Below are 21065 nucleotides of genomic sequence, written 5' to 3'. Positions count from 1 at the left end.
TTATTTTTTAAGGCACGCATGAGCACACTTCTAGAATATTTCTACTTACTCTGTATTATATTCTAGTAAAGGGCAAAAACTTCATTCATTTGTCTCTCTTATAATAGGCAGTGCAGGCTATAAGAGCTGCCATGCTACTTCAGGCTCATGGTTCCTCTGCAGCCCTAAGGCTCTCTCTAGGGTAGGCCTTGGTTTTCTGTGAAATTTACAACAAAGGTCAAGAATGAGATCTTAAAAACACTCCTGGTTTATGTTCTCAGGTCATCCTAACTCTTGAGTTGATGAATTTTTCTGTGTAATTTTTCAAATAAATTAATGTTCATTTACTGGTTATAAAATGTTTCATTATAGAAAATGTGGTTAAGTATCAATTAGATGAAAATATAAGCAGGGTAATGAACTTTTAAAAATTTTCTAAGCTTTAAGGAATGCCCCATAATGTTAATAATGCAGCTTTTAGAAAACAAGCCTCTATTTATGCTATCCAGCAAGGTACTAAATTAATTTTTTAAGAAGGTGTAATGAAAAAAATTACTTAATTAGAAATCAGAAGCCTCTGGATGGATTTATTTTGCCACTTTAGTCCAATAAATGGTTGTAGGTACTTTATCCAATCTCTTGAAGCCTTGTGGGCTCATTACACCAGTCTCATTGATTGTTGTTACGACATATAGTAAATTCTAAAACATCATACAAATACAAGCTATTACTGCCATTTTGGTTTCGCTCATAACTTTTCGTTATAGTGTATCACAGGAAGACACAAACGTTTGTTGATTATTGATAAAGTCCAATATGGTGATTAGGACCAAATGGTTCTGAAGTTAGATGGTCTGGCCTGAAAAAATTCCTGGCTCCTCCTCGTATGTTAGCTTTGTGACTGACTTCTTAACTTCTCTGTACTTCAATTACCTCTATTATAAATGGAAATAATAGTATTTATAGCTCAAAGTATATTTTTGGATCAATATATGTAAAATGCTTAACATAGCCCTGACAAAAAGTATTAGCTTAATTGACAGGCTATAATTTACAGTTTTACCATTTTTCTTATCTACCTCTTCAAACTGAAGAGTTTAGTCTCTTCAGAGTGCAACTTCAAAGTATCTTTAGGGTTCTCCTTTTTCTTTTATTTATTTCTTGAATGAAGTGGTAACCAAAATTATATAAAGAAATTTCAGTGCGAATGCACTACATTTTTATTATCTTTACCTTCCTGTTTATACCCGAGTGCCTGCAGACTACAACTAGGTCACCCTGGAAGAGTATTTTCAGAGAAAGGTATATTACTCCCTGAAACAATTCCTGGATTATAACAGCTTAAAGACCATTATTTTAAGGGTAGTTTGGTTATTATCTAATGAATTGCCTCTACTGTACATAGACTGTCACTCTTCAGTTACCAAATTCTTTGTATGTATTATACCTTGCCATTTCATCACTCTGAAGAACCTATACTATTACCTATCATCCATGTTTCCCAGGCACCTATTTTCAGATCACCGAGCTGTGATGAGCCAGTCTCAATAGACTCCTGAAACAGCTGGCTATTATCGTTACTTCCCTATCTCTAAGCCAGTTCTCTAAACATGAAAAGGCATTTTCCATGGTTTTCACCTTTTCATTTCAAACAAGCCTTCTGTATGGCTTCTGAAAGCCTAAATAAATTACAGTAAATGGCTTCTCTTCATCACCATGTTTACTATGTCAATGAATTTTAGTAAACTAGCCCACTATGAATTTCTGATAAGGTTAAAATGGGCAGAATGCGTCTAAAAAATTACATTAACCATTCTAAGATGGAAATAAGATTCTTCAGACTATAGTTCTAAGTGCCATGAATTTTTCTTAAGGTTGAGACTATCATGCAAATTTTCAGCACAAACCACTTGAAAGAAATTTCTAACCTTTTCCTAAAGAGAAGATATTTTTAATTTCTCCAATGCCCTTGAAGGGTTGAGAATAGTAAGAAAGCAGAGCAGCTACTGGCTAATTTTCTTTTACTATTTGTGAGGAATGTAAGGAACACTGGTAGCAGCTATGGGGTACAGGAATGCACACTGGGCATATGATTACAATACCCGAGTTTGATCCCAGCAGTGTGACCTACTAGCTGTGTGACCTCAGGAAAATTATTTAACCTGTGAGCCAGATTCTTCATCAGTGAAGTGTCTAACAACATCAATTTCACACAGCTGTTGAGAACTAAATGAGAAAAGTTAATGAGCTTTGTGAGGTAAAAATATCTCCAGAGAAATTTAAAGCATTATTATAATAGAATTTGTCTCCATTTTGGCCCAGCAATCCACATTTTCTCATTTGAGTTTCTTCAAGATATATAAATGTCACATGTTTCCAGTGTTATTTGGACCTAATTAGTTATAAACACAAATTTATGTATTTTTCATAAATAATTTTCACATTAATTTCATAATAGCTACCACTTCCTTTTAAAAGACAAATTTTTAAAGCTAGAAAACCCCTTTCCTTTCTCTGACTTTTTCAGTTAGTTTTATGCACATTGGGGGATGGAGGAAAGGAAAAGATATACAAATAAAAAATTTTCCTAGGCATTGAATATAGAATTTTCTGCAGTGTCTGGCCTTTTTTTTTTTTTTTTTTTTTGGTATATTACTTACTTTTAAAATATTTCTTAATTTTTTACTTAGTACTTTTATCATAATTATTAATTATTTCCTTATCTCACCAGCGTTCTGACAACATTACTGTCACAGGTCCAATGTGTTGCATAGGTCTAAAAACACTATTCACTGTAACTGCATCAAAAACAAAAGCAAAGGTGATAGAGAAGTCTTATAATCTAGAAAGTTAAGGTGGTCTTACAACAAAGCACCTAACTCTGAGCTGATTCTTTTCTTACCCCCAAATTTAAATAAATTGAAAAAAAAAAATCAATGCTGTTTCAAGGAGTCTTTTTAAATACATACATTTATGTCCTTCCCCAGAACCTTCATCTGCAGCATAGGGTTCTGCTTTGAAATACACGTACTGTATTTCTCCCCTACTCTTGCCACTCTCATCATATTCACTATCAGTTCCAGAGTCTTCTTCTGCTGTATCCCATGTCTCTTTTTTCCCTTCATTTACTTTAGTTCTTCTACTACTTGTAATGCTATGAGAGTCAAGTCCATTAGCCAAAGGGATCTGAGCATTATCTGCATTGCACAATGTATCACTGCTATGACTGGAGCTAAGTATATCACTGTCCACTGAACTTGTACTCCTGTCATTATTCACATCTGAGTCTGATCGTTCTTCGGACTGAAAATTTTCAGGATCAGAAGTCTGAATTTGCTGTTCAAGTTCTCTATTATCCACTGATGCTGAAGAGTCCCGCTCATTGAGAGGTGATTCAATGTTTTCAAAGTCACTTGTCTCAGTACTTTTGCTGCTATCCCCATTATCTCCATCTTGCTGCTGCTGCAGTGACAAGCTTTTCAGTTTTTCAGTGCTTTCTTCTAGAATAGCTTCCACTGACTTTAGGTTCCCCACAGGTCCTTTGACTCTTTCACAATCATCATCCACATTACCAGAATCACCCCCAGCTTTCTGGTATGCTGTCCTTTTGGAATAAGATCCTGGAGATTGTTCAGGTAACAAAACAAATAATCGGATTGTATTTGCATGCCGATCCAGGAGTTTCCACAAATGAGAATCTGTAAAAACCATCTGGTAATCCGAAGTCTCAGAACTTTCAACAAACACCTAAATAGTAAGTCAAAGAGTTATACTGCATCATTAATTTTAGTGACATTCTTATTCGTAAGAATAATATCACATCAATACCAGACAGTACATAAGTTATAAAATTTGAAATGATGTTTTTAAAGAATATATACATTGTTTTTAGAGACTAAACAAAATAATTCATATTCTCCTATGTCTTTAATTAGTCATAAAACTGTGCTAACATAGATGGAACACACACACATTGACACGCAGATTTCTTATTGGGCTGTCCATTTTCAGAAAATTTTTGTATTCCATATCTTGCTCTTTAGAAAATCAAAGCTTAGCAAGAATATAGCTAGACAAATATGTACAATGACATCTTGGGAATGTAACACCAAAATCCAAATTATAGAAAAAAATCTACTGGACAAATGATTTGATTCTATAACAAATTAAGTGCAAGGAAACAAAAAACATAGAAGAATCGTTAGATTAAAACAGACTTGAGGGATACATTATAGACTTTATTTGGATCCTGATCTGAACAGACAAATCCTATTGGAAAAAATTTTATAAGATAGTCAGGGAAATATGAACACTGACTAGATATTGGCTGATATTAAGGCATTTCTATTAATTTTTTAGGTGTAATAATGTAATTATAGTTATGTTTTTAAAAAGAGTTCTCATCTTTTAGAGATACATATTCAGATCACTTACAGATGAAATGATATGACACTAGGGATATTTTTCAAATAATTTGGGGTACGTAGGTGGTTGAATATAGATGAAACAAGAGTTGATAATTGTATAAGTTGGGTGATGAGTACATGGGAGTTCATTATACTGCTCTCCATTTCCATATGTTTGAAATTTTCCATAATAAAGTTTACAAAATGAAATGCATATACATAAATTTGACAATTATGAGTAGCATTTTGAGTTTGGTATAAAAAGATAACTATTATTCAACAAATATTACATATCAGGACTAATAACTAACCATTTGAAGAAAAATATAAAGTTAGCTCTCTCCCACTAAAGCAGTATTAAGGTGGATTAGAGATTTTATTTTTTTATTTTTTATTTCATTTATTTATTTAGGTGAGGCAACCCTTGGTTGACCTCACAGATTGCAACGACATGTCAGTTTACAATCTCTTATTTTTTTATTTTTTATGCCTACACCACCTAGTCTTCCTAGGTTATCTCCCATTCAAGTAGTAACCAAGCTGACTCTGCTTAGCTTCTGACATCAGAAGACATTGGGCTTATTCAGGGTAGCACGACCGTAGATGGATTAGAGATTTTAATGTTAAATACATACACCACACAAAAGTATTAGAAGAAAATAGATGTAAATAAAAATTACACATTAGGATTAATAAAACAATACTAAAAATGGTTAAATGAGATAAAAGAGTAGAAGGCACTAAGGTGAATGAGACTGGAAAAGTCGATAAATAAAAGATGGCAAAGAAGGAAAATTTTGGATGCAATTTATCCAGAGTAAACCAATGGCACTAGGAACAAACACACAGGAAAAATGATAAATGATGAAACACCTGATAATATCTATAGATGAAACAAAAAGAGCAAGATGAACTTTCCCCTTTCTAACAAAGAGATAAATGAGTAGGCAAAGGGAATAATGTTGGGTGAAACCAAGATGATAATATTCTCTATACCTAGTATGCCCTTGACTTTTACCATGAAGAATGACTTTATGGGAGAAGCTCAAAAATGAGTAAAATTCAAAGAACATAACCACTGTGGAAGTAGTCATGAAGGTTTCACCAAAGAGGAAGGACAAATCTGGGGCTTGAAAAAAATGTAGAAAGAGTGGAAAGAACATTCCAGGTGTGGGTATCTCATGAACAAGGCAAAGAGGAGCCCAGCAAGACTGATTCGGAGGACAGAAAGAAGCCAGATCTGACCAGACTTCAAAGCTTCAAAGGAAAGTAATTACTGAGAGGATGTGAAAATTTAAAAAGTTAATTACAGACAGATGATGGATAAGTTCTAGAAGCTGGGCTTACAATATTAAACTTAATTTCACTTACTATTACCAGCATAGAAAATAGTAATGAAAAAATAAAAGAGATACCTTATTACTTCTAAAGAAACCTTCAGCTTTCAGGGTTTTACTGGGCACAGTAAGAAGACGCAAATCATTGTAGCAGCGTTCCAGCACTATTCTCATTGTTTCAGCAGGTAAATGGATGGCCTAAAATGAAAATAATTTAATAAAAAAGTACTCTTTCAAGAATATCATTCTACAGCAGAGCTCATCATATCACTGCCTTATTTAGAAAAACAAAAAACCTACCTCCTATTGCTTACCTATTAAATAGAGCCCAAACTTTTGTGTTTACTATTTAAATAAGAACTGAATTTATATTTCCAGGCATGTATTTTACAATGATCCAGCCAAACACACATGGCACTGTTATGTCAACTTGCCTCACACCTTCTTACATCTACACTTTTGTCAATCTGTTTCTTCTTTTTGAAGCGTCCTTCTCTAACTATAGTTGTCTCCTAGCTAAAATATTGGCTCCTTGAAGTAAATATTAATTCCTGTATCTTACTCATAACTATCACACAGTGCTTTGTACAGAGCACTCAAAAATATTAACTGACCAATTTTAAGACTTACCTTTGATATAAGTTGTTTGAACTCTGTAACTGTTTGATTTAAGTAAGCACGAACAGTGATAGGAGCAGCTACAGATTCTGCCTTTAGATCAACAACATGAACTTTCACCATAACTTCTGTCACATTTGAAAAACATAAAAACATAACTGGAGGTTATTTCTCAAAATGTATTTCACATGAGCATTCTTAATGCGTTTCTAAAAGACAGCAAAGGTAACACTTTTTCTAATTATCAAGATGGTAGATGAATGTTATACATGTATAATACATGTTAAAATTTCTCTTTCACAATTCATTGCATTACAAACAAACATATATAAATGGAACTGAGATTTAATAAAAACAGAAAAAGTTGATGTCCCTGGGACCTGCAGATATGGAGAGGATGGAGAAAAAGAAAAATTGCTGGAAGTGATGTATTATGAAACCACCTCTTCAAGGAGATTTTGAGAAACAGGTTCTATAGGAATATAATTTTTTTGGCTGAGGATCTTCTTTATAAATGGGGGTAGGGGAAGGAAGAATGATTCAATACTGAAGAAGAAAATTTTCACTGAACACACTATAAGCTAAAAGTTTTATTGCTTTTTTTTTAAATCTTGTATATAGCTCTTTGAAAGCAATCTAGAACCTAATTCCAAACTTAATGCTGATTACTTCCCAACCTATCAAAATTATTCTATATTTTAAGAACATATAAAAAATTAAAATGAAATTCATTTCTATAAACAAGAAACTTTATGAGAATCTTAAGCCCAACATTACTCAAAATACTATAAAATTCCTTACCTCCAGGTTTATAAGACTGAAAAACTTGATCAGGTTTTCTTGTCTCCAACAGCAGATCAAACATGTATGTTGACTTAACTCCACCTAGTAGAAGTCCCATGGGTGTATCTTCTTCTCCTTCATATGATCTTTCAAGATAATCATGAAACTCATCATATTTAACAAGGCGACAGCAATCCACGGGTATTATCTCTTCTAAATCCATCATCTAAAAGAAAATGACGGTGGGGAGCGATATATATTTTAGTCTTATGTGTTTGAGCAAACAATAAAATCCATGTTTATGATATGCATCAAAGCTCAAGACATCAAAGTTAAAGGCACAATTTAAATGCTATTTTTACATAACCATATTTAATTATCTCTCAAATCATACAATGTATGCACTAATACATTTTAAAGACATTTTTCATTTTTAAAAAGTTAACATTCTAAACTTCAGATGAACTCAAAATCAATGTATTACAAGCTATTGCTCTGTAATCACTAAGCTAGAAACATAAGAGGAAAACAACCAACCAGAATATGCATCTTTTGTTTTTTTAACCCAGTTTTGGGAAGAACTGGTAACATATACCTAGTAACTATCTTCCTAAGTACAGGAAGACATCATGCCTCATAGAGCCATCAAAAAGGCTGTATCTTCTATGTCTCTCAAGTGCTTCCCCATTCCTCTTTGTGGATTATGCCCTTCAAGATCAGCCTGCAGAATACCTACAGTTCAGGGCATAGGAATCACTATCATAAAATTTCCCTTTAGCCCATGTCACTAATAGCTGGCATACCCTAGATGCAATATCTCTTCAATTGGAAATGAACTTCCTGAAGAAACAGTAGGATTGCTCAGAAGTATTTAATTTTTATTTAAGGTTCGTGATTGTGGCTTTAAAGAAAAACGTTTAAGCCTTTGTGTGTCCCCAGTGACCTCTACCAACCCTACTTTTGTTCCCAAAGATGAGCTCTGTTCTTGGTACATAAGACTGATTTATTTCTCTGTTCCATTTGACTCTTTATATTTGTGAACTTTTACTTTTTAAGACAATATTCTTTTCTTTCTGCATTGAAAACTGATGGAATATAAACTACCTTTATTACTGTGTAAAACTGTTAAGACATTTTTTCCATTTTAGTCTCATTTGGTTTCCCTATGGCTTTGCATAAGACGATGCTTGCAGTTTACCATCATGTTTAAAGGATTTTTACTTTAATTAGGTGAATCCAGTGCCACTCATCCATTTTATTGTTTGTTCATTTCTTTACTCATTCACACACCTATCCAATTTTGACTCTCCTATACACTAGGCAAAAGTATAGGAAATGCAATTGTGAGCAAAACAAGAACGCTCTTCACCCTTATAAGTGCTTACAGTTTAGTGAGAGACAGTGACATTAATTAAAATAGTCACACAATGTAAATTTTCAATACTGATAAATGCTATGAAAGACCAGTTACCTAATATAAAGTGGGTCTCAAACTTTAGTATGCTTAAAAATCACCTGAGATACTTGTTTAAAAGGCATATTCCCAGGCACCAACACAGAAATTCAGATTCATTTGCAGGAATTATTTTTTTTTTTTAAACAGGAATGTGATTCTGGTGCAAGTTATGCTGGATCACACTTTGAGAAACAATGTCAGCTATCTTGTATACTATTTCTAGTTCTACCATTGGTTTTATATATAATTATAAATGAAGTGATGCAGTAAGTAATTTTTTCTCTAGGTAACGACTGTTTAATTTCAGTCAGATGATGTTAAACTTTATATGGAAAAGAAAACATTTAAGTATCACAGATGACAATTTAGAAAAATCTGGTTAAAGGATGCTTCCCTATTTGCCTTTCTATTTTTTTTTCTAATTTTAATGCATAATAAAAAAAACTTTAAAAAATTCAGAATGCACAAAATACTGCATAATTTGATCAGTAAGTCATTAGTTGATAAGCGAATCTCACAAAACAACTTCATCCTATTTGCCTTTCTATATGCACTAATAATTTTTATTCTAATAATTCTTAGAATAAAAATGCAAACTTCTATTCTTACAAAGTCTCTAATTTCATTTTACACTATTCTATTCTCATTCAAGACAATCTAAACATAATGCCCTTTTTATCAGTTTCTTGATCATGCCAAGTACTTCCTCACCTCAGTTTTTACACATGCTATTACCTCTACTTAAAATATTCTTTCCCAACTTTTTGCATGGCTGTCTCCTTCTCATGGTTAAACTCTCAGAAAAAATAATCTCAATATACTACTGATTTACTTTAAAACATCTAAACAATAAAATATTTGCACAGTTTTTCAAAATCAACTGAGTATATTCCAAAAAAGAGGTATAAACTACACTCTTTAAAAGATATATGACTTAAATGGGCTATCAAAGTTACTGCAAGTGCTTCTATTGCTATTGACTGAAATGAAAACTTTGGGAAATACATTAGGTACTGTTGTCTAAGATATCAATAATGAAATGCCAATGGTGCAATTAAACATACCTTGTAAGCCATTTCTACTGCTTCTTTTAATGTCTTATCCTTATGAACCTCCAACTTATTTTCCATCATTACTTGTTTCACAGGATGCAAACAGAATAATTTTATCTAGAAATTGCAAAACAGGATCATTAACTCGGCAGGTCATGAGTTAAAGCTTAATACCTTTATAGAAAGCATTTTTTTCCTAAGTCAAAATGTTATAATTTTTAAAAAACATAATTGGGCTCATCCATTCTGGTGTCTATTCTTCTCACTTAATAATTCAATGACTATATCTCATGTTATAAAAAAATTCAGAAACATCAATTTTAACGACTGTATGTTTCTTTATAAGCATATATTATAATTTATATAATCATTCCTCTACTAATATACATTCAAGTTGTTTCCAATTTTTCCCTAGTTTGGAAAACACTGTGATGAATGTCCTTGCAGTCAAAATTTTATAGCATCTGTAATTATCTTGTCAGGTAATATTTCCTTAAGAGAATTATATGTAAAAGAATATCAATTTGCTTAAGGCTCTTAATAAATTCCACTCAATTTCTGTGCAGAAAGGTTTTACAAATTTATTCTTCTTGAACACAGTAGCAGAATGTGACAATGTTCATCTCATTGTAACCCCAACAACACTGAGTATTATCGCTACACGTGTTTTTTTATGCATAAAATAAAACCATTTTACCTCAGTAATATAGTTGGTTACTCTGCCTAATGATCAAGATACTGTAACTGTCTACAGAATCAACCCAATGAGTTAGTTATGAGAACTACACAGTTAAGCAACCTTCAATAGTACGTTAATTAAAAGTAAAATTATGAAATCTAACCTTGCATGTATTGCGCTCGATTTCTCGTTGCCTCTTTTCTTGTTCTTCCAATTCTCTCTCTCTCTGAACCAAGTTTTTAATATGTTCTGGATATTCATCTACTTCTAGAAATTCTATTAATAATAACAACAGAATAAGACACTGTCACTGAAATTGAGCTTCCTTTATTTAATTTTGTTCTACTATGTTCCCATAGCATATACTTCTACTATAGCTCTCATCAAAATATCTCAATTACACAAATCTCTCAACTTGGACATGAACTTTTTCCAGGCAAGGGTAAAAGAGGCAGTGTGGTCAGGTCTCATATTTTAAAAAGCCATATATTTATCCATAATAGCTCTTGGCTCCAGGAAACTCTAGTATATAGGTAGATTAAGATTTTTAGCATAAAAAAGCTTCTCTGAAATTTGGAAATAAAATAATTTCTGATTTCAAATAGTGCTGTCACCATCAAATTCTCCAGATCTTGGTTTCTTCAGTTAATTACCAGCACCTACTCCACAGTTATTGCCTAGGATATAATAAAATGTAATAAATGCTATTGCTCCTGCTACTATTATTTGTTTATTTGTTTGCTATTATTATTTGCTATTCTTTATTATTATTCATTAATACAATTATCTTTTCTTTGTCTCAAAGTAGTCTTTTTGCTGCCTTCAAAAACTTCATGAGTAACTCAAAGTACTAACAGTAGCAATATGGTCTACAGCCATGCCACCCTGAACAAGCCTGATCCCGTCTGATCTCGGAAGCTAAGTGGAGTTGGGCCTGGTTAGTACTTGGATGGGAGACCACCTAGGAAGATCATATGCTGTAGCAAAAAAAAAAAAAAATAAGTGATTGTAAACTGACAAAGTCCTTGTAATCTGTGAGGTCAACCAAGGGTTGCCTTGCCTAAAAAAATAAAAAATAAATAAAAGTGGCAATATGAGATTATGACACTGTTTAATAAAGCCAGTGATTATTCGGCATTAAACAGGGAGGAGGATTTATTTATTTAAAAATATCATGCCTCTATGGAAAGTAAAAATTTTAGAAATGAGCTTTAATTCCAAAAATATTCCATGTGATACATATGGCGCCCTCTGGTGCTTCATCACAAAACTAGAGTTGGGGAGTAAATAAAGGAAAGCTGAATTATTGCTGTACTGGAAATAATCTGGAATGCTGGATGCCATAGAGAAGGACATATGAACTACAATTCTGGCTCTGCCTCCAGATAGCTATGACATTGAACAAGTTACTCTTTGAGTTACAGTTTCTTTAACTGTAAAGTAACAATGATTACTGCTCCTCTGAAATCTGTTCTAAATGACTTATAATTTCCTTTATTTTTCATTAATTACACAGTAAATTATTAAAAAGCCACTATATGACAGACCTGGGACTATACTGTTGGTGAAAAGATGAATAAGTCCTAACTCTGGCATCAACTGAATTCACAATCTAATGAGGGTTTACAAAAATGTAAACAAAAATAGTATACTGCTTAAAACAGACTTACTCATAGCATGGTAGTTTCTAAACAAAGGGAAAATGTTAAAAATCAATGACAGTGGTTCTACTATTTTAATTATGAAAAGATTATAAGCAAACACATCATCTCTGTATACTCTGTATGTACACACACACACACACACACACACACACACACACCCCCATTAGCAATACTACTTCAGAATCAGAGTTAGCATGTAAAAACGGACTGTGATTCTCAAAAGTAATTACAAAAAATACATAAATAAAAAAAATAAAGGATGCATTTTAGACTCATAAAACTTCACTTGCTTTTTAAGCAAATAAAGATATTTAACTCTAGTTCTTAAGAACATTTCGAGAGTGGTAAGTGGGACGTTTACCTAATCTATGTCCCCATTCAAAGCATTTAGATATTAAAATCCCCAAAACACTTGTAATAAAAAAAAAGCAATAATAAATTTGAGTTTTTACAATGTATTAGACCTGATGTTGAATGCTTAAAATGTTAATTTTTTTATAACAACCCTATAAAATACTATAATTATTCCTATTTTACAGATGTGGAAAGTAAGAGAAAAGTTAAAAAACTTGATCTGGGACATGCGGCTAGTGAGTTATGACTGCTACACAGGTCTGGTGGTTGTCATCACTGAACCAAGCTACATATAATACAGCCTTACTGCAAATAAACATCTAGTTTATTTAATGTAGAATATGTTTTTTTCCCTTAGTGTATTAAAAAACGGTTCAATTTTTTTCAAGTGTTTTTACCAGTTGGTATCATCTCATAACAGTAATTACAATTAATTCTTCTATGCATTAAAACAACTTAATTGTCCTAACATTTAAAAATGATTATCTGGGTTTATAAAACTTGCAAAAGAAATTAGCTTAAAATACAGATTAAAATCAAATAATTATATGTTAACATACTTGCATTTCTTGCTGGATCCTTCAGTCTATATATCAGCATATATGCATTTGTGGAGCTAGTAAAAATATGAAAAAGATTAATGGGTCAAAAAGTAGATTGTAAAGATTCCATTTTCTAGCATCAATCATGTATTTAAAATAATAGTTTTCTGTTGTTTTAAACAATTAAAAAATCATATAACTGTTTTTGGAGAGGTTCAACATCTAAGAAAATAAAATCTACTATGCTTTTATGGACACAGTTATGAGAAGATTCCATAACTCCTTTTGGTAATATAGTAAAGTCTTCAAAAAACCACTGTCCTGGAATAATAACTACGATTAAGTCAGGAGTCGGCAAATTTTTTCTGGAAGGGCCACATAGTAAAAGTCTTAAGATTTCACAGGCCATATGATCTGTGTTGTAATTAATGTTGCTATAGTGGGACAAGATCCACATACAATATTTAAACAAATAAGTAGAGTGTTGTTTCAATAAAATGCTATTTCCAAAAACTGGAAGCGGGCTGGATTTGGCTCATGGGTTAATAAGTTTGCTGACCTTTGGGTTAAATCTTTTTAATGGTAAAAACCGTTAAGAAGGTATAATTAATTCTAATTTATAAACACTAAAAATTAGGAAGTTATTTACCTTGCAAAAGCACTGGAATAATATCCTCTGCTTCCTGAAGATCCACCATGAGTTTTCTTAATGTCCTCTTGTGTTATCTAAAAAATTGTTACACTATTTACTTTTTGGTAAAATCTATAACACCATTACTTTGATGTCAATATGTAACCCAATTTTTAACTTCAGAGTTAAATAAAGCACACAGATAACCAATTCACAAAACTTAATCATAATCGGTGGCTGCTACCAACCAATCAGTTCTAGTGCCACATGAAGGCTAAGGGCAAGAAAAATTTGGGAGTCTATCTCTGGAAACAGCAAGCCCCAAACACGACTCGACATGACACAACACAACACAACCAAGAAATAACAACAAAAAACACAGCAGGAAATTTACTGAATGCAAAAACAAAAGACTGATTTGGTATGCCTTAAAATGCTTCGCTAGACACATTCAAGCTCCCATTTCAATAAACCCTGCTATTGACAGAAACATCTCTACTCTTGTCTTTTAGAATAATAACCTTAAAAAACCCCTCCTTACCCTGCTGACATGTTGATCATTGAAGCTGTACCACTGCTCATCACTGAATGACTTTATACAAGCATAATAATGACCACCAGCAGCACTCCCTGAATGAACCATAACGGAGAAGAGCTCATAGATCAAGGAATTCTAAGGGAAAAAATAAAAGTAACTCAGAAGGAGAGAAACACAAAACCTTTATCTGTAGTTTCTATTCTCTATTAATACACAGTGGTTACAAGTTAGTTGTTCTATATATTTATTATAGGTTAACTTCAAGATAGTTAAAATAGCAAGTCACCGCATAATTTTATATGACACAAGTTTCACAAGTTTCATTCATTGTATTCCCTTCTCATTTTAACTAAGCTAAACCTCTGGAACTATGCATATCTGAAATATAAATTTATTTGTTTATGTAAAAAAGAAAATAGTAGTCTGAAATTTTAGAAGCAGGTGCAAATACAAGACTGTTCTGATACGAGCAGTCAAGATCAAGAAATCCCAAATAACATTGTTTTTTATTCAAATAAGATTCTACTTCTTATACAGAGGAGCTAGGGATATAATGATTTGGAATATCTTTTAATGTATTTATGTAATATCTGTGATAGAGTGATCTATTGATTTGACATCTCTCAGGTATGTGAAGCTGGTTCAACAGTAGAAAACCAATCTATGTAATCCAGGTTAAAGAAGAAAAATTACATGATCATATCAACTAACTCATTAGAAGCATTTGACAAAATCCAATACCTATTCATGATGAAAACTCTCAATGAACTGGGAAGAGGGGAACCTCCTCAACTCGATAAAGAATATCTATAATAAACCTAGAACCAACATCATACCTAAAGATGAGACTGAACACTTCCCTCACGAGACGAGAAACAAGGCAAGAATGTCTTCTTACCACTCCTACTTAACATCGTAAGAGAAGTCCTATCAGTATTGTAATAAGACAAGGAAAGAGACATATTGTCTAGGCAGAAAAACAGGCACAGGGTTGAACTTTACTCCTGAGCTAAAGTGTGCCAACCCTTGCTTGAATGCAATGTTCTTTATACTAAGTTATAATGCATTCCTTACATTATTTATTTCATAGCATTCACACTCAATTATCTTCCTAAAAGAAACAGATAATTTTAAAAAGTAAAGGGCAGTAGCAATAGTGGTGAGAATAATGGTCTTGATCTAAAAATATTTTCGCAAGTGAAATGCTATTCTCAATTATATAATGTGACTCTGTAAGACCTGAGCTAGTGAAAGAAATGGTTTGATAAAATATTAAAACTCATTGACACGGCGATAAAAAATATTCTATTCTACAGAATATCCAGTTTCGTAGTTTTAAAATTATAATCCATGGACCTATATCATTTTTTGAAGTGCCTTAAGGGCTATCATGGGTGGGGTGTAGGGGAGAGGAAGGAGACTGAAGGCTTTGTCTTTCCCCTACTTCTAAAAGATCTGTTCAATTATTAACTGTTTCATAAAAGGTTCCATAGCCAAAATTTTCAAAATCAAAAGTTCTAGTCTAATGTTTTCATTCTGCTATATGGGAAAACTGGTAAGATATAAGATTTAGAGGCTTACTGCAATTTTAAAGGCAGAAGTCTAACTACTAGACCCTTTCCATACCACAGCCTAGCTTGCTTACATAATTACAGTTCGGCCTCCCAGAAATTAATGACCCCATCTGTAAGAAGTTTTTCCAAAGTTTAATTATGAGCACATAAATACATAAAAAACAATACCTTAAAAAGTCTTAACATTCAAAAATTAAACTTCTTTTAAAAATAACTTTATCAGTCATGCAGATATAGAGTTATATATAGCAGCTCAGAGATTACATTATTCTCTCAGTTAAAAACCACAAACTATAAAAAGTACCTTACCTTTTCAAGACCAGGTTTTGAAAGCTTTTCAGTCCCACTATTGCTTTCGAGGCAGATCCCTTCATCAACACCATCATCATTGGAGAAATCATTGCTCATCTGATCACTGTGACAACTGCCTTCATTTTCTGCTCCACTGTCAGTGCAACTTTCAGTCTGAGGAGATTTCTTAATAAAACATAATTATCTTACAATTATAACGTAAATAAAGGGAAAATATATACTAAGTAAAACTTTTTATTTATATGCTGTTAACCTCATCACATAAAATTTAAGCTATTATTAATACTTATTTTACTTTAAGTAAATTTAGTTTCTCTTAAAAAGTGAGGCTTTAAATAAAAATAAAACAAAAAAGCATATTTTAAATGTATTTCTATTAATGTCCTTAAAATTCTAATACAACAAATTACTGATTCAGAATTTATTAAACCCCATTTGTTTACAACTGCAAAGTAACAATATAAAATGATCATTTCTTTCACCTAAATCCACAAAAGCAGAGAACCTAAGGTACCAAATGACCTTTTTTTTGTTCTCAAATTCCAAAAGACTATCATCTTTTCATGAATAAAAAATTCAGTTTCGTTTATCACTGTGCTAGGCAATTATAGACAATTAGAAAGAAAGACAAGACATTGTATCTATTCTCAAGAATTTTATAGTCAAGTGTTTGGAGGTGAAAATGTAACAAGAATCATACTTTTCAATGCTCTTATGATTTTTAAATCTCTTTTATGCAAATTTAAATGGAAGTAATCTACTTTTTAGAAATCCTCAAACAACTCTTTCCCTTTTCCTTTAATACTTTATATACATATCTAAAAATGTTTTTATTTAAATAACTTAAGAATTTTTCTCTAAGGCATTGCAATAGAAGCTCCTGAATTAACCAAGCAATATAAAATAAGCACTGACTGCTTGTTTGCCAAGAACTTTGCTGTAGGGACTACATCTAACACAAAGTCCTCATTCTTCAAGAAAGTTTGGTTCAAGGGAAAATGGAAGTGAAAACCAACTTTAGAACTCTACACTAAGCCCCAAAAGAGCATTCCTTTAACTTCTTTAACTAAGCCAGAACATCTCTTCTCCCAAGAAATGAACTTAGAATTCCTAAAAGTTCCTGCCAAACTTTATTTCTAGGTTTCCTTCCTTTGGAAAAGATTTCCCTTTACAACAAATATATTAGGAATATACAGAAGACTGACCTAACATTGATCTCTGTTTGAGTAAGAATCCTACAAAGATTATATCTCCTTTGAAAGTTTGGTATACTTTAGGTAGATTTCTTAGCTTAAGCACAAGAGTTTGAGATATTATTTTAAATTAAACCTTTCAATACGTTACTTGGTCACAGGTACCATTCAATGAACATCTACTTTATCTAAGGAACACTCTTCTTAAAAACCTATAAAACTAATTATCATCCTTACTTTACAAAGAAAGAAAGTGAGGCTCCAGAAAGATTGCTCTTCTATACATTAAATAAACTTGATGAATATTTAAAATTATTTTTGAGCTTCTGGGAAAAGGCATTTTTATAACTTACAGTAATCAGTTCCAATCAGAAAAAAAAATGCTTCATTAAAGTTTTGAGAATATGCATCTATCACTCTGAAACAACTACGTTAAGTAATTATAAATATTCCTCATAATGAAATTATAAGCATTTTCAAAAGAATAGAGTGGGACATTATGAATCTTTTATTGGATAAGGAAAGAGGAACCTAAAGAATTTGGGAGGTCAATGAGTGGAAGAAATTGATGAGCTTTATCTGTGTACTTCAAAGTCCCATCCTCAAACTACTTAAATAAAATTTTAATTTTAAAAAAATTAGAAAAGGAAAAAAGGCAAAATACTTTTCTTTTCTATCTTTCTAACCTATCCAATTTCAGAGCAGGCAAACCTTATGTGAGAACAACCCAGAAATCTTAATCCTTGAAAAAGACACTAAGACAAATATAAGAATTTAAGGCCATCCTTTTTGCTTGTTCATATTCATTATGTATTTGTTCTTTGTTTATGATGTACCACAAAGGGCAGCCCACCTTTAGATTGGTTTGTTTCGATAACTGAGAAAGTTATGAAACATAAAATTATCACTCAAATTAAAGAAATAATTCCAAAGTTTCAGATCCTTTTTGTCTTTTCAAGGAATATCATAAGTTACTTTGACCAAGCGAGAATAAATGAAATATAATTTATGGTGGACGGGAAAAGCTTAAACAAAGTTAGTTCTTTTTATAAAACTTGGCATTAGAAAATAAGGAAAGGAAAAGCTTCCATCAAGAAAACACTCTAAATAACATCAGTTACCCCAAATACCTTTTTTAAACATGCCTGACCAAGTGGCTTAGTAAACAAATCTTATAAGAAATTATAATAAATCTTTACCTCATCTTCAACATCAATAAATGTACTCATATCTAGCTCTTCAGGAAATGTCATCCGATCATTCAATTTGATCCTGTGCATGGTTGTATAATCGAAATCAAATCTTTTCAATTGTAAGGTCAGCAGATAAGGGAAATGCAAAAACCGAAGGCCCTAAAAAAAAAAAAGGAAAGGAAAGAAACAGAAAAAAGAGGGACCTATTAAATATTGACTATGTCTCAGGTAATTAAGTATTAATTTCTACATGGCATCTACCTTTCGTGCATCACACTTCTTCTTACAACGTTCACAAAAATATTGATTTGGGCCATCCAGGATCTCTGGCTGAATAAATGCATGCAATGCTTCTTCCTAGTTAGAAAAAAAAATTGTGTCATAATTACTTAAATATAATATTAATGACAAAGTCCTGAATATAAAAACATTGCTTAATGGTTAGAAAATTAGTTTAGTTAAAAATGGTTTGAAAATGGAAAAAGGATAAAAAATTAAAATGTTATTATAAAAACTGAGCAAAAATATAATTACTTATTTTATTCTTCATGAGATCTGCCTTTCCGACTACTGCACATCAGTCATTACTACCTAATTTTTACTGACTTTATGTTGTGGTGTTTGGCTAAGTAATCTAATAAAAATCCTCAGTCTTTAGATTAAAAAGCAAATCCATACTTTTTAGAAAAGCAGTTACATGTAGCACTTCAATCTTCTTATAAAAAGAGACATTTTAAAACTATGTAGTAACACAAAACTATGAAGAATTCACACTATTCATACACTTAGAAATCTAATAATCATCCTAATCACTATATTTAGGGTCAGTGATCCACCACTGCACTAGTTACAAAGGTTGAAAAACATTGTGCTATCTTCTCACACAATGTCTCACAATAGACCTGTCATATACTGCTCCATTTGAAAATGTATAATGAGAGCTACTGGATTGTTCACCTAGTAGAATCATGTGGTTCTTTCTCCACACAGCCTTAAGACAGAAGCAAGAAACTTTTGAATACTGTTGAGGAATAAGTGGGCACAAAATTAATTTTTATTTTAATTTTTAATCACTAATTTCTCACAATCAAAAAAATGAACTTTAGTTAACACAACATACAAGATTGCATAATCCAAATTTCATTTGATGTCATCTCTTTTCTCCACATATGGTCTAAGCAGAACTACTGACATTATTTATTACATATAAAGAAAAAGAAATGGAATCATTAAGACAAAGTATCTTTAAGTATCTGTTGTTCATTAAAAATAAATACAGAGCTTGATCTGGCAAAATGGACTTAGTTGTAAAACAGCTGGCAAAGCTTATAAAAACTACTATCCACATATTGTTTGACAAAGCTCATTTTGGAATAAGATCAAAAATATGAAAAGATATTAAAAATGCTTCTAATTTTATCCATTTCCTATTTGTTCTCAAAACGCAAGGAAGACCAAAGGTGGGAGAACCAATTAGCTGGGGGATGTCCACATGACCAAGGATTTTATTGAAGTCACAAGAAAGGACACATTTCGAATTTTTTTTTTCTCTAAAGTATAGTTTAAGCAGAAAAAAGGCAAATTCTGTAAAAAGAAGGAAAAGTTTCAGAGACATTGCATCTACAGCTTAACATAGTATTATATCAAATTTGTCAAGTTTTCCAAATAGAAGTAATTTGAACTGGTAAAATAGTCAATATCTAAAAAAGAAATCGAGCTGTGGGGGTTGGGGAGTGGAGAACAAGGAGAGTGAAAAATTATGTAACTTAAATCCTACTTTGGTAAGCTAAGGTATGTGTGTATTGGTCTCTGGTTTACAGTTCATAGCTAGAGCTACCGTCTTTTTTTTTTTTTAGACTCGGAGAAAAGTTTAAAGAACAGAAAATTCCTATAAACTCTTTACTCAGACGTACCAAGTTTTAACATTTGCTACCGTTGCTTTATCATTATCCCACCCACATGCACATTATGTATTTTTCGGAACCACTTAAGAGTTGGTTCACACATTATGCTTTTCCTCTTAATATTTCAATGTGACATTTTAAAAACAAGAATATTCTTAAACATCAGTTAACAAATTCAGAAAAATTTAATATCGGTAAGTGCTTTCATCAGTCCATATTCCAATTCTGTCAATTATCCTAATGTCTTTTGTAGCTTTTCTCCCTATCCAGTAGAGAAAGGAATTCAGGATCACAGATTGCATTTGGCTGGCTGTCTCTTCAGATTCTTTTTGTATGGAACAGTTCCAAAGCCTGCCTTTCTTTCATGACATTAATATTTTTTTGTAGAGGCCAGTTATTTTATAAAATGTTCCACGACTTGCGTTTCTCTGATGCTCCTCATGATTAGATTCAGATTATGCATTCCTTTATAGACTACTAAGTTAATGGTGTGTTCTTATAAGGGTATCACAGTCCTAACTTCAGTCACAGCTAGGGTGTTGTTCACTATAAAATTATCATTTTTCCTCCTTGTAGCTTATAAACAATATGTAAGGAGACCTTGGGAGACAATGCAAAAATCTTGAGCCTTAAACTTTCCATCCTAGATTTAGCATCCACTTATAGATTCTTGCTTAAACCAAATTTTAATGTAATGCTTGCTTTATGAGCCAACTTGAAAATCTTTTTCTTTTAATAAAGGCAATTTAAGTCTACTCATATTTGGTATGACTAATATGTTGTGTCTCATCTCAGTCACTACTGTATGATTACTGTGTGCATTAAGTAATATTTACTGTTCCTTTCTCTA

General features: G+C 32.1%; 1 protein-coding gene and 1 pseudogene across 6 annotated transcripts in view; one reads left to right on the top strand and one right to left on the bottom strand.

Annotated features, from left to right (window-relative positions):
* The window catches only part of USP47 (ubiquitin specific peptidase 47), a 96002-nt gene that overhangs the window by 11595 nt on the left and 63342 nt on the right, over window positions 1-21065 (bottom strand). For 4 of the 6 annotated variants that reach the window (XM_039863614.1, XM_039863616.1, XM_039863612.1 and 1 more), the window contains 12 exons: window positions 18573-18668; window positions 18318-18470; window positions 15923-16090; window positions 14043-14174; window positions 13520-13596; window positions 12889-12944; window positions 10474-10586; window positions 9644-9748; window positions 7142-7349; window positions 6353-6468; window positions 5801-5920; window positions 2949-3726 (listed from right to left, as the gene is read on the bottom strand). In XM_039863614.1, the coding sequence (XP_039719548.1) occupies window positions 2949-3726; window positions 5801-5920; window positions 6353-6468; window positions 7142-7349; window positions 9644-9748; window positions 10474-10586; window positions 12889-12944; window positions 13520-13596; window positions 14043-14174; window positions 15923-16090; window positions 18318-18470; window positions 18573-18668 (2122 nt within the window). The remainder of the gene's footprint in view (window positions 1-2948; window positions 3727-5800; window positions 5921-6352; window positions 6469-7141; window positions 7350-9643; window positions 9749-10473; window positions 10587-12888; window positions 12945-13519; window positions 13597-14042; window positions 14175-15922; window positions 16091-18317; window positions 18471-18572; window positions 18669-21065) is intronic. The other 2 variants (XM_039863615.1, XM_039863613.1) reach the window with 1 other exon arrangement.
* Window positions 11178-11296, top strand: LOC120603291 (uncharacterized; annotated as a pseudogene).

Source organism: Pteropus medius, unplaced genomic scaffold, assembly GCF_902729225.1.
Source record: "Pteropus medius unplaced genomic scaffold, Ma_sr-lr_union100, whole genome shotgun sequence".
NCBI classification, from domain to species: domain Eukaryota; kingdom Metazoa; phylum Chordata; class Mammalia; order Chiroptera; family Pteropodidae; genus Pteropus; species Pteropus medius.
The sequence above is the reverse complement of the archived record's forward strand: the minus strand, read 5'-3'. Positions and strand labels throughout refer to the sequence as shown.